Source organism: Takifugu rubripes, chromosome 2 (assembly GCF_901000725.2).
Source record: "Takifugu rubripes chromosome 2, fTakRub1.2, whole genome shotgun sequence".
In the NCBI taxonomy this organism is placed as follows: Eukaryota; Metazoa; Chordata; class Actinopteri; order Tetraodontiformes; family Tetraodontidae; genus Takifugu; species Takifugu rubripes.
In genome coordinates, this window is record NC_042286.1 from 8552182 (window position 1) to 8565261 (window position 13080).

General features: G+C 46.4%; 2 protein-coding genes across 3 annotated transcripts; one reads left to right on the top strand and one right to left on the bottom strand.

Annotated features, from left to right (window-relative positions):
- Nucleotides 1–4: 4 nt before the first annotated feature.
- On the bottom strand, nt 5–6319 carry itpka (inositol-trisphosphate 3-kinase A). The gene is made up of 7 exons (XM_003962685.3): nt 5737–6319; nt 3605–3704; nt 3320–3533; nt 2225–2429; nt 1981–2082; nt 1426–1497; nt 5–929 (listed from the first exon to the last, which is right to left on the bottom strand). The coding sequence occupies exons 1-7, from the start codon at nt 6118–6120 to the stop codon at nt 660–662; spliced, it is 1347 nt and encodes a 448-aa protein (XP_003962734.1). The 5' UTR covers nt 6121–6319; the 3' UTR covers nt 5–659.
- A 608-nt stretch (nt 6320–6927) lies between these two features.
- Nucleotides 6928–11451, top strand: ivd (isovaleryl-CoA dehydrogenase). 2 transcript variants are annotated; one of them, XM_003962480.3, is made up of 12 exons: nt 6930–7180; nt 8097–8186; nt 8280–8331; nt 8428–8597; nt 8701–8794; nt 9285–9415; nt 9501–9597; nt 9687–9780; nt 9850–9931; nt 10042–10146; nt 10389–10461; nt 10627–11451. In XM_003962480.3, exons 1-12 carry the CDS (start codon nt 7049–7051, stop codon nt 10758–10760), a joined length of 1254 nt encoding a protein of 417 aa, XP_003962529.1. In that variant the 5' UTR covers nt 6930–7048; the 3' UTR covers nt 10761–11451. The 2 variants fall into 2 exon arrangements, with proteins under 2 accessions (XP_029686231.1, XP_003962529.1); XM_029830371.1 differs by lacking the exon at nt 10627–11451 and having other exon boundaries at nt 6928–7180; nt 10277–10419.
- The last annotated feature ends 1629 nt before the right edge of the window (nt 11452–13080 follow it).

Consider the following 13080-nt stretch of genomic DNA (forward strand, 5'->3'; position numbering starts at 1 on the left):
TTTCCATGTACACATTTTAATTTCTTCTATTTGCACAATTCCTCTGATTAACATCATTATATCATCATTGTGTAATGTAATCATAATTCAGTTTGCGTTCTTGAGTTGTTTGAGAGCACAAAAGTGAAATTTATTTGTTCGCGCAGAGAGTCCGTCCCAGGTATTTCCCGCATTTTGCTTTAATCATCTCATTTCTCACCCTCTCCTGTACCCTTTCAGCTTAATCAGAAATTAACACCCAGCTATAAATTAGTTTGGCTACAGGAATAGAGATGCATGACAGTAATATAAACAGCTGAGTTGACTGTATTTATATGAGGTCAGTGACACAGTCCAGATATCTTCCTGTAATGTTACAAAGAGGTAAAACTTCAGGGCAGCAGGGACCACAAGGATAGTCTCACTTAGAAACTCCCCCTTTTTTATTTTAAGTTGTTCTTTTTGAAATTGTCCCTCACATGGAGCACCCCCACACTTTCACTTCTCTTTAGTTTACAGGAAGTCGATTTAGTGTCAGTTGATTTGCTCAATTGTTCAGTATAGCAACCCCTCCTCTGCCCCCCCTCCCGCCTGGTCAGTTATAGAGACTCATTTCTGCCCTCTTCCCCTCCGTCCACATCATATCAAGGCCTCCCTCTAGTTTCTCAGTCCTTCACCCCTCACTGACCATCTCTGTCTATGGTGTGGCATTCTTCTATGGTGTCCATGTGAGCCGTTTCCTCCCTCGTCTCTTCCTCTACAGCCTCTAGTGTGTGGATGAGATTCTCCAGCCCCCACAGGTAGCCGTCCTCCCGGTTGCCTTCTTGCCAGGGAATGTCGTGTTTCAACGTCTGGCCCTCTGGTAGTGGTGTAGTCTTACCAAAGTCAATGATCCAAACCTGGGCCTTGCCTGTGTGGTCGTGGATAAAGAGAAGAGAGCTGCCTATGACCTACAAACACAAAGGACACAATCAGCTTTTTATTCACATAAAAGTGGTTTACAGAGTTGATAAAAGACCTTTTGACCACAACCAACAACAAGGCAGACAAGATCACTGCTGCCAGGTTGCCATTTAGTTTACAAAGAAGTAATACAGCATTAACTGTGTATTAAAAGTAGGAAAATGAGTGTGGCGTTCACACTGGGATGCGCTGCATCCTTATTTCACTTCCGTAGCTTTTGTTTGATGGTTTCAAGCTTATTACATGACTTTAAAATCCTATTTGTGTACAGTAAGCATTGTGGTAAATGTGGGCTGGAGGATACACAGTCAAAGACCCTGTCAGGCCACACAGAGAGGCCTTGTTTTACATAACACTTGAGTCTAAATGCAGCTCAGATGTTCCAGCATTTTATTGCTAGTGTGCCAGTCCAGGCACATGCACCTTAGACTGCCAACATATTATTAGTATTAGTGCACTGTAAATTAAAAAAAAAAACCTCACCTCATGTTGTTTGAAAAAGTCAGACACCTTCAGGGCCTGCTGGATCTCTCTCAGTCTGCTCAGGTACGACATCTGTTGTATGAAAAGGGAACAACGCACAGCTTTAATTTACGGTAAAAAAACAACAAAAAAAACACATCGTACATACATTTTTCCAGCACCCATTCATGGGAACGTGCATTTGCAGGATAACAGGGTGTAGGCGCCTATCTGGGAGCCTCCCTTCATAATAGAAAACTCAAACAAGTGTCCAGTCAATATTTGCTGTGCGTGGCGCAGCTACAGTTGAGCTCCTGCAGTTTAAACACTTGGAGGAGGCTGTTTGCACTCATTTAAACCAGGTTCAAGGCTCCCTCAAACATATGGACTAATTATACAAAATATCTCATATTTGTCCAAATACTCAACACGGATGTGAGAGCTTGTAAAAGCGCTGTGTTTGTAGTTGGTGTAGCCGTCTCTGCTAACGCACCTCACTGCTGTCCATACGGGTGGATATACTGTGTGTGTGTGTGTGTGTGTGTGTGTGCGTGTGCGTGTGTGGCTGCCACGTACGATGATGCTGACGTTCCCTTCCACAAAGTCCTTGAACACTTGGATGACATCCTGCTCGCATCTAGTTTTCTTGAAGTCGGTTCGACACGTGCCGTCGCATTTCTGAAAGAGAAGTTGAGGCCTGAAAATGTCAGAAGTCACATGTTCTGCCCCCAAATAGATTCTAGAAAATATGCTGACGTTAACTTCAGAGTGTTTTTTGGGTTTTTTGGTGGGGTTTTTTACACACAGCTCAACCAGCTACCTTGGTTCCTTCTATTCTGAAGCCCAGCGTGTTGGTGGAGCTCATGCTCTCTCTCCACTGCATGTAGCGGGGCTTGGTGACGCCTCGTTGGGAATGCTCCTCGGGGCTCGGCCCCCCGCTGTCCACCTCCACCATTTTGTTGTACAGGTCCTCCCTGGGTTTGGGCCTTTCGCGAGCCCGTACCAGCTCCTCCTCCAGGTATGTTCTGTAACAACAGGCGAAAGAGCTTCACAGGCAGGTTCCTTGGCTGGATGTTTACACACCAGAGTAAGCCAGTGCCTGGAGTTTAATAGAAAGCCTTGTTTACTTTGAGGGTTCGTCTAAGTCGTCCCTGTGAAAGAAGCAGACCGATCCTTTCTACGGAACCAGCGTCATTCTATTTGGATTAAGTCTAAAAATCGGAGTGACATTCTGACATTCTGACAATCTGATGACCAACAACAGCCCAACATACGGCGAGGACAGTTCGCAGATTTAAATGACACTTTCAGATTGTGAGCTTCACTTCCTCAGTACTAAAGAGAGAAGCTGACAGGAGACTCCAGCGCGTTGTCTAACTGTGTGTAGGCGTATGCATGTGCGCGTCTGTGTGTGTGTGCACGCCTGCTGGTGGTTTTGCAAGTGTGTGGTTGAGTGTTTTGCAAAGGGGAGTCTCCAGGGACACCCTGCAAGTGTGTGTGACACACACTGCACACAGGCGCCTGCAAAGCAGACAGTAGCAGCTTCGGATGCATCGCCAGTGCATCTGTGTGTTGGCAAGAAGCTCAGTCTGAAAACGACTCTCTGCACGCAGCATCATGAGGGTGAACTCGCACATACTGTATGTTGTCTGCCGTGTGTTTTCCTGTGTGTTTCGCGGACGCACACGCGCCCAGACTCGGCTCGCTGTGGCAGGAAGCCAAGCACATAACCTGCAGTTAAAACAGGTGTTCCCTTGAAGAGCAGAAACACTCAGAGCAGCAGCTGCTGTCACCGCTGCACAGATCACGTCAGACATTTTTACACAAATGACAAATTTACAATGAACCCCACACACACACACACACACATACACACACGCCAAAATAATGCAGAAAACTCTGTGTTCTTCTCTACCTCACTCCCATCTTGCAGTCCATCACGTTGGGAAGGTCAAAGTTCGCCAGCAGGTCGGTCATGTGAAGGTAGGACTCGCCATCCTTCTTCACGACGCCATGGTAACCGGGCACAAATGGCAGCAGCACGTCACCCTCCAGCTTCGTGAAGCACCGCATCTCGTTTTCGGAGAACTTCTTCAGGATGTTGCCCTCGTCGGCCGCTTTGAAGTTACCTGAGACAATTTGGGTTTTCAGCAAAACATCAACGAACCAAACAGGATTCCCCCACCGGCTCGGATCGCACCTTTATGGCCCGCCAGCTGAACCCAGTTCACTTTCCTCCTCTGGCTGGCGCTGAAGGGCCACTGCACGATGGTCTTCAACTTCCACCATGGGGGTTTGCTCTGGAGGAACAGGGTGGGAGGGGGGGGGCAGTGTGAGTCAGGGAACCGATCTAGCGTCACCTTTCACACCCAGAGGTTAACAGGTTCAATCTCAGTCGGCTCTTATCTTCATTCAGCATCGTTAAAGCTCCAAATGTGTTCTGGACCGGATCACCTGGTCTCACACAGAGATCACACAGACGTGGACGTGGCTGCTTTAGTCCCCCTCATAATACTGTTCAAATTACACTCAGCAATCAAAAGCAACACGAAGAGGCACTTAAGGAGGTTTGTGGTGGGCTAGTGCGCTGGTATTGTTGTTTATTCTGCCCTGTAACTGTCCTTGAGTAAGTGATTAAAACGTGCTCTGAGCGGCCAAAGGTGACCATAAACGGTGCTGTGGTACATGAACGCATCTTCACAAGGCACAGGTCACATTGTCCCGCGCATGCCGGAACAAGAAATGAAACAGGGATCGCCATGGCAGCGATAAGCGGAAGTCTCAGGGCTCATCATCCTCTGACCGGCCCTGGTGTGAAGCCGAAGCTCGCAAATGTCAGGCGCCATGCTTCAGTGGCGCTTGTTGACTGATAACATGTTGGGCTGCGAAGGGTTCCATGAATGCTGCATCTACGTTATTACCTAACAAAGGCCCGTACTACCCGCATATTTCTTTTACACAATGCAGATTTGATCAGATTTTGTTGTGACACAAAGTGTTTCAGAGCTTCGTGCCCAGTATTTCTATTTGAAACATTCCTAAGTGAAGAAGACACAAACGCTCCACTGCTGTCGTACTGGCGGAGCTGCTGAGCTGTTCCTGAGGAGGACCGTCGGCAGTATTAGACGCAGGTCAGCCTGAGCACGTTGGGACCAAGTTTTGTCCTGACAAGAGTGCGAGGAGCCTCAGGCGCTCTCCCGCTCCCATGTTCACCAGTTTGTGACAAGAAGAGCCTGAATGGTGTCCATCAGTGCTGGAAGTTGAATTCTTTCATCAATGCAACACCATCAGATCTTCAATGTGAAGCTGTTCCAGCTCTTGCTGTCAGGTGTGAAGCTGTGTGCACGTGTGCACATGCGTGTGTGTGTGTGTGTGTGTCTGTTGATGTTGCTTTTAAATGTCAGAGTTTGGGGGCTCAAATTAGCTGCTTACTGCAAAAACACATTACATTCAACATGTCAGGAAGCAGAATCTTAAAACTCCGAAGAAGTGAGTTGGTTTGAAATGGAGCACTTTCCGACGTAAACTGTGCACAGACAGACGCTCGGAGAGAGTCTGAATAATGAGGCGACAGCTCTAAAACAGAGCACTTTCTGTTACGAACAGGAGAAACTGAGCGGTTAGTCATCATGGTCACACACACACGCGCACACACACACACACACACACACACATAAAACACTTCCCCACCAATCACACAAAAACAAATTCAAGGAAACCCTGCCTGCTGCGGTATGACACTGTTTTTTGAGGGGTTGTTTGTTTTAATTGTTGTTTTGGTTGTAATTTTGGAATATTTATTAGTCAAGCATGTGAAGGGCCATCACATTTGCACAAATGCCATCGAGGAGTGTGTGTGTGTGTGTGTGTGTGTGTGTGTGTGTGTGTGTGTGTGTGTGTGTGTGTGCAAAAGGAGGGGCAAGTAGGACATCTAGCTCGAGAGAAAAAACACCCTGTGATCTGACATTTAAAATGCAAGCGAAGCTTTTTGTCACGCTGTGAATCAGGTGTGTGTCTGTCACACACTCAACGCTCTCCATGAAGCAGTAAACAAAATGGTTGTGAAGTTGGTGTGTATATTGAGCATTTCGCCCTCGTTAGGGAAGTGAGGATCTCATAAAGGTACTCGTAAAAAAATACAAAGGAAAGATTTAGATGTTTTCAAGTTTTTCTAGTAGAAAACATGCTGAACTGTCTAAACACCCCGTCTTCTCAGATTAGATTGTTAATATTATTGGTACTAGTACTAGTACTAGTAGTAGTAATCTCACAAGACCGTAAGGGTGCATTGACTTTAACTTGGACACCTTCTCCACTCCAGCCCGTTCTCACCTCTCCTGCATCCACCAGATTCTCCAGAGTTACCAGACCTTTGCTTTTGCTCTCGCTGTCACTCAGGAGGTCATCCTCCGACTCCACAGCGGAGGATCCTGTGGAGGAGATGGAGGAGCTGGACAGGTTCCTACGCAGAGGACCCGTCACCTCGTCTTCCCAGTCCTTCTGTTGCATCTCCCGCGAGCAGCCGCTCCCCTCCGGGGTGATGGTGACCTGCGGCACCGAGTGCGCATCCATCCTTACCGAGGACGGGGGGGTCTGCTCCTCATCCTGGTGGGACGAACCCCCGGCGTGCTCTGACCCCAAACGAGACCCCTCGTCTGCTGCTGTGCCAGAGAGGGAGAACTCTTTGGAGGTCCGCCTCTTGTACTCCTTGGGCATTGGAGACCAAAATCCGTCCTGAATGCGCACGACAAACCGGCGTGAAATCCGAACTACTTTGAGGTGCCAAATCTGCTCATTTCGTTTTTGAGAAGCGCAGCCAAGTTTGGGCACTTCCTCCTTGCTGGTTTGCCCAATGGTTTGACGCACCGAACAGCGTCTGTGTCCTGTGCGCACTGTGGCGAAGGGGAACCCGTCTGCGCAACAAAGCGTCACGCCCGCGAGGTGAAAATGACGAGCTTCCGCGATCATTTCTGCTTCCTAACCGACAATTTAACCAACAGGTGAAGTTTCCATCAGCTGCACAAGCGCTGAGGTTGCCGCACAGATGCGCGAAATGCTGCAACTGCTATTTTTTACGGTATATAATGTATAGTAGTATATTTATTACTGCTGTTGCTACTGTTCTTGTTGTTAAGGGTGTTTAGCGTTTGTATAAAACAATGCTTTTAAAAGTGCAATTATATAAAGCACATTGCATAATGCGTGTATAACTCCAGGTTCATGCACTGCAGAATGCAATGAAGGACCCTGTTGAGTTATTCCGTTCATTTTAAAAAACCCAAAACATAATCGCTGAATCAGCATTCTCACCTCAAAGGGGCAATGCCGGGGATTTTTAAAAGCACTTACTGACATAAGGAAAGAATAATAAAATTATGCAATTTTAAAAGTTTTAAAAAACAAAATGTATAGTTACTTCTCACAGGGGACGTTTTCCAGGAATCCGTTAGATCTTATTTTCTGAGCGATAGCGGGCATTGGCCACTCCACTCCGACAGGTGGCGGTAACGAGCCGCGAGGAGGAGAGAACGCGTTAATGTCGGGAATATCGACAGAGTGAGACCTCCACCGTGACATCCAGCCCCAAGCAACAGAAAAGTATCAACTTTTTTGCAATTTTAGGCGTCTTTCACGGGGCAGCACCATGTTTGCCGTCAGAAACGCACTCCGCATCGCCTCCAGGATCTCTTTTCCCGCCGTGCCGAGACGAGGATGCGCAGGTGCTGCTCTCCCTGTGGACGATATCGTGAACGGACTCACCGACGATCAGATCCAGGTTAGCAACGATGGCTAGCTAACTAGCGCGTCCATTTGGATGTTTGGTTGTAGAAATACTGTTGATTCATAAATAAAGCTGTGCACGCACCTAATCTGAGCATAAATAATGCTGGGTTAAATGATTTTATGAAAGGAAAAGAGCGCTCAAGGACAGTGCGCCCCGTATGGTGTGATTACATAAGATCAGAGTTAGGATACCATAGTTTGATATTAACTATCTGAAATATTAAACATCCAGCTAAGTTCTGGGTGCTGTCATTAATGTCGCCACATGCTTTATCATGGCTTTATCCATTTCATCTGTTTTAGTCGCTAAATTAGTTATCCCATTAGCACACATGGCTAGCCCATTTTTAAAGTTCTCCATAGGAAAACACAACAGATTCCTTATAGAAACACATCGGTAGTTCACATTTTAAGTTGCTGTGTAGGAGATAAAACCTGTTTAGTGATTGTATTGTGGTTTTTGGTCATCGGAATGTTCAACCACTGTAAAGCACTTAAATCCGCGAAAGTAATTTGTAGTAGTTTAGAGCTTTTTCCTCTGTAAAATGACACCAATTCAGTGGGATTTGGCACTTAAAAGGGGCTTTAGGGAGGGGACCATATAAAAGGATATGATTGGGTGAAAGGTCCACTCTGTTCTGCTATTTATACATTCTTGATAATGTTTTAGTACTGTTCAACTGGTGATTGCATGATTGTGTTGCATATCTTACAGCACATTTATGCATGTTTGAGCATCTCATTCTGTCATGGAGGCAAATAGAAATTAAGTGCTAATCTCACTCCATGACTGTTCTCTATAAAACACTAGTTAGCATTGTTTCCCAAGGAAAGAAATGTTGTGTGACATCCGCACAGAACGTTAATTTTAGTCGTACATCTGTTTGTGTTTTTGTTGTCCGTTGAAGCTCAGGCAGACGGTGCGGAAATTCTGTGAAGAAAAACTGGCACCTTATGCTGATGAGATTGACAAGAACAATGAGTTTCCAAGAATGCGGGTGAGCCAACACCTCTTTTCACACAACTGCTTTTAGGATTGGAACCCTGTCATGAATATCAACGTGGCCTTTACAGTTACATTTTTCCTCCAGGAATTTTGGAAAGATCTGGGGGAAATGGGATTCCTTGGGATCACTGCTCCAGGTAAGACAGAATTAATTGGAAAAAAGTGACCATCAGTTTGTTTGTGTCAGCAGGATGATGCATTAATAACATCATGTTTAAACTGGGCGTGTTTAGTGGAAGACGGTGGAGTCGGTTTGGGCTACCTCGATCACATCATCGTGCTGGAGGAAATGTCTCGAGTGTCAGGTGGCATCGCCCTCAGCTACGGTGCCCATTCTAACCTGTGTGTTAACCAGATGGTGCGCCATGCCAACGAGAAACAGAAGGAGAAGTACATGCCGAAGGTCAGGCCCCTCGGCTCTCAGTTCACGTGCTTGTCAAATACAGAAACCCATGAAGATCAGCTCAGAGGGACTCCATTCTTAGATTCTGTCATTCTCTCTCCAGCTGTTGACAGGCGAGCACGTAGGAGCGCTGGCCATGAGCGAGCCCAACGCCGGCTCCGATGTCGTATCCATGAAGCTCAAAGCAAAGAAGCAGGGTAGGATGATTATTAAAAAAAAAAAAAAAAAGTTATTTATATGGTGTCTTTATTGTGTTGTTCTCTGGCAGGGTTGCATTTGTAAATCTACAGAAAAATACGTCTAAAGCAGTGAAGCATTAAAACAAGATTACAATTGTAGTTTTGCCCATATTAATGTGACAAAAGAATTGTTAGGAAGGCAACACTGCATGTTTAATGTGTTTCCTCCTGCATAAATTATGTCCCTGAAATTTTAATTAATGTAATTTTTAAGAACATTAGCAAGAACCCGCTCTATCAAAAAAGGGCTAAATGCCGACGAACGAGTGCCCCTTGACATCATTTACTCTCTAAACTGATGCAGAGAAATCTCATCATGCAGCTGTTGCCCCCCCCCCCCCCGTCTTCTCTGACTCAGATCTCACTGACAGTGAAGCAGCTGAACACCGATGTAGACAAATTAGTGTTGGAACAAACTCCTTTGTGTTTTCTCTCCATTCTTCCTCAGGCGACTATTATGTCCTGAACGGGAACAAGTTCTGGATCACAAACGGGCCCGACGCCGATGTTTTAATTGTTTACGCGAAGACAGATCCTGGCGCGCACCAGCGAGGCATCACAGCTTTCATTGTTGAAAAGGTAAATCCGAGCGCTGGTCTCTGGATCTGTCTCCACTCTGACCCTGGATCTGCAGCAGACGGCATCTAAAAAGTCTGTTTTGTAGGGAATGCCGGGTTTCTCCACTGCACAGAAGCTGGACAAGCTGGGCATGAGGGGATCAAACACCTGCGAGCTCATCTTTGAAGACTGCAAAATTCCAGGTCTGCTTTAGAAGAACTGTTTCCAGCGTTGAGATCACACAGCTCCACCCTTCATTGATTGGTTCAACGTGTTCTTTGGTTTACGACAGAGGAAAACGTCCTCGGTTCATTAAATAAAGGCGTTTATGTGATGATGAGCGGCTTGGACCTGGAGAGGCTGGTGCTGGCCGCTGGACCGCTCGGGTTCGTTCACGCCGGAGCTTCTATTTAATTTTTAATAATGATTTAATAACGTCGTCATTTTTTCTGCAGCATCATGCAGGCAGTTTTAGACTGCGCTGTCCCCTACCTTCACGTTAGAGAGGCCTTTGGACAGAAGATCGGACATTTTCAGGTTTGGGATTCGATCTTTAGATTAAACATGAATTTAAAAAGCCACAGTAGCGAAATGGGTTCAGTCATCAGGCAAAAATGATTGGATGATGCATTTAACTCTGTTTTTAGCTGATGCAAGGCAAGATGGCCGACATGTACACCAGATTGAGCTCCTGTCGGCAGTACGTGTACAATGTCGCCCGGGCCTGCGACAAAGGACACGTCAGTACGAAGGTGAGAGGATTTTACGACCATCCAACAAACCTCATAGTGTCTCTGATTTGCTGATTGTTTGATCCCTCCTGTGGTTCCTGTAACCATTAGAACAGAGCCTGAACTCTGTAACTGTATCTAACGGCTACAGGACTGGTGCGGGGGGCCTGTGCGAGGCCATTGTTCTCACATTTTTCTGTCGCCGCGCTGCTGAACTTCTGGGAATTGAGAGCCTTTTAAAGCAGTTCCTGTTCCTGCTGCAGGACTGCGCCGGAGTCATCCTGTATTGTGCGGAGAACGCCACTCAAGTCGCTCTGGACGGCATTCAGTGTTTGGGTGAGTGCCAGCTGGCCGAGCGCTCGCTATACAAAGACACCTGACATTTGATATTATTCGTGCGCGCGTCTGATCGCTGGAGGAAAACTGCGCCTCGTCCCAGGAAGCCGGACCGGAGTCACGTTTCCAGGTGCAAGCTCTCACCAGTGTGTCGCCTCTCCACAGGGGGCAACGGCTACATCAATGACTACCCCACCGGACGCTTCCTGCGCGACGCAAAGCTGTATGAAATCGGCGCCGGCACCAGCGAGATTCGCAGACTCATCATCGGACGCTCTTTCAACGCCCTGTTCAAATAGTCCAGAGCCGGAGAGCTGGCAGTTACTCACACCCGGGGCCTTAAACCGCGTGAAGTGTCGATGTGTCGGATTTTTATTGTGTCACTAAAGCTTCCATCTAAGCGTCTCAGCTTGGAACTGACTATTTTGCAGACAGTTACTGACCCAAGAGCCTGTTGCTCCATCAGGTTGCTGTATGAAATCATGCCAATCGTGATCCCCAACAGCAAATTTCAGTGAAATCTTTCAAAGTAAAGTATGAGTTGTAAATGTAACGATTTGTAGGCCACGTCCTGGGGACGAAAACCAGGACAGAGCGATGAAAAACCTGCCACAGCAGTTTGTTGATTTTAGAGGAAGTGTGTGTTTCTGCTCAGTGAAGAGGTGGAGGCCTGAGGTCATCAGAGATGTACTGTAGAAGCTGTAAATGGATTGAAATAAAGAGAAACCTCTGATAAACGTTTAATAGCCTTTTGGGTCTAAAACAAACAATGTCTTCTTTTGAATTGCCCAACACGGTTTCTGAACAGCTGTTATTGATCTGTGGAAGCTTTTGGCAGGTTGTTTAACAGACGTGTTCAAGAACACCCTCTGCCTCGTGGCGAATGAGCCCGAAGCTCTGATTTTGCTGTTAAAAATCTTTTGGCATTTCCGAATTAATACTAAACTCATTTCTGAATCAGAGCGACCCTAATAAAGAACATTAAAAACATACATTATGTATTTAAATCCTTTTTTTTTTAGTGAAATTATGCTTTGAAGATGCTTAAATTGTACTCTAGATTCACCGTTAAACGCGGCGGCTTTACCACCTGTGGCTCTTTACCACATCACAGAGGATCGTTTTCAATCTTTGAACGCTGCAGAACGTTAGCGTGCTGCTTCTACCCTGACGGAATGTCGCTGACATCAATCAGAAGAGCAAATAGCTCAGGATTTGGTTCCTGTTGCAGGGTTTTTCCCCCCTTTGCGTTCAGGTTTGGAGCACTTCTGTATCAATCTCGTCAGTCTTTCGTCTGTTCCCCACCCGTCTCTGTGATGGATCATCAGTTTTTACGGCCTCCGGTCCGTCTGCTGTCAGTCCTCCTCTGTCAGCTGTCGGCCTGACTGATGCCCGGGAGATTGTTCGGCTGGACTTTGATACTCAGTATCGCTGGGCTGCCGTCGTCCTCGGCTCTCCGAGATAAAATAAAAAGCCTTCGACGCGGAGCTGAAGGATTAACGTCGCCTGCTGGCGCTTTTATTTGCTGGCCTTCTGCAGGAGGTGAATCTGCTCTCTGCTGGGGGAGAAGACGCTCCTGCACTGCACTGTAAATACGGCTGTTGACCAAAGTGTTAGATCTGTTTATGCCTTCAGATGGGATTTAAGCCTTTTAGCTTTTGAAATTAAAAATAAATGGGCTGTTTTTGTGGAGTGAACGCCTAATGGATTTAGACAAGGAGCGATCTGTTCATATGTTTCTTATGTGAAAGAATAAAGAAGACGTGTTCAGTCATGCCAGGGGATGATGTCAGAAATGATGATTCAAGCACCTGAGGATGACCTCACACCTGACCTCAGGTGACAAAGCAACAACCTTCCTCTCTGTCAGTTTCTCACGATTTTCCCTCTGTCTCACCTCCAACTCTTGTTTGACATCAATCAATTATGCCTTTATTCCATTTTGATAGCTTGGTCTTAACGTCGAAGCGCTGACTGTGTGAGAAGAACTGATTATTGAACACTGGATTTCCTGTGACAGAGTCATTGTGGAGGAAGCTGCTCTGTCTTCTGTCCACTCCATCTTTTCCGCTCGGACTGAATTCCTCGCTGTCAGGTCAAGGGTCCCCGGTCACAAGTTCGCCGAAGCGACTACCAAATACGGTGAGTCACAACATTCAGGTTGAGGGACTATTGAAAGGTTGTAAACTGGCTCAACAGCTTAAAACATTCTTTTGATGTCTGAATGTGATTAAATGCATGTGAGGAAACAAAACACCCGTTGTCCTGCAGTCGGCCTGTCAATCAAAATGCAAACGTGCCGTCCATGATTGTAAAGATCACGTGCATCTCTTTATCCAGCCCGTTTAACTTCTATTATTCCCTTTCTTTGATGAGTGGAACAAAAGCTGCTTTGCAGTAACGTAGAGCTCTTCCTCACTGGTGAGTAAAAGTCATAAATGATCTGATTTTAAGTCTCCTTCAGGGGCACTAAACGGTGACGGTGTCACCTTCTTTGCTAACTGCAGCCATGGCCTGTAATCTGAAGAGATGTCTGGTAGCTCCAGCTATTGCATGTATCCATTAAACAAGCCGCACGGGTCAAAGGTCATCTACAGAGCAGAGAGGGACAGTTTCCAG

What these genes read in the sequence shown, in the direction of transcription:
- itpka (XM_003962685.3), bottom strand. Translation starts at nt 6,120, where the DNA reads ATGCCCAAGGAGTACAAGAGGCGGACCTCCAAAGAGTTCTCCCTCTCT. An exon ending in ATCTGGTGGATGCAGGAGAG is followed by an intron (nt 3,705 to 5,736) that starts GTGAGAACGGGC and finishes CTGTTCCTCCAG; the next exon opens with AGCAAACCCCCATGGTGGAA. An exon ending in AAGGGAACGTCAGCATCATC is followed by an intron (nt 1,498 to 1,980) that starts GTACGTGGCAGC and finishes TTCATACAACAG; the next exon opens with ATGTCGTACCTGAGCAGACT.
- ivd (XM_003962480.3), top strand. Translation starts at nt 7,049, where the DNA reads ATGTTTGCCGTCAGAAACGCACTCCGCATCGCCTCCAGGATCTCTTTT. An exon ending in CCTTGGGATCACTGCTCCAG is followed by an intron (nt 8,332 to 8,427) that starts GTAAGACAGAAT and finishes GGGCGTGTTTAG; the next exon opens with TGGAAGACGGTGGAGTCGGT. An exon ending in TGAAGACTGCAAAATTCCAG is followed by an intron (nt 9,598 to 9,686) that starts GTCTGCTTTAGA and finishes GGTTTACGACAG; the next exon opens with AGGAAAACGTCCTCGGTTCA.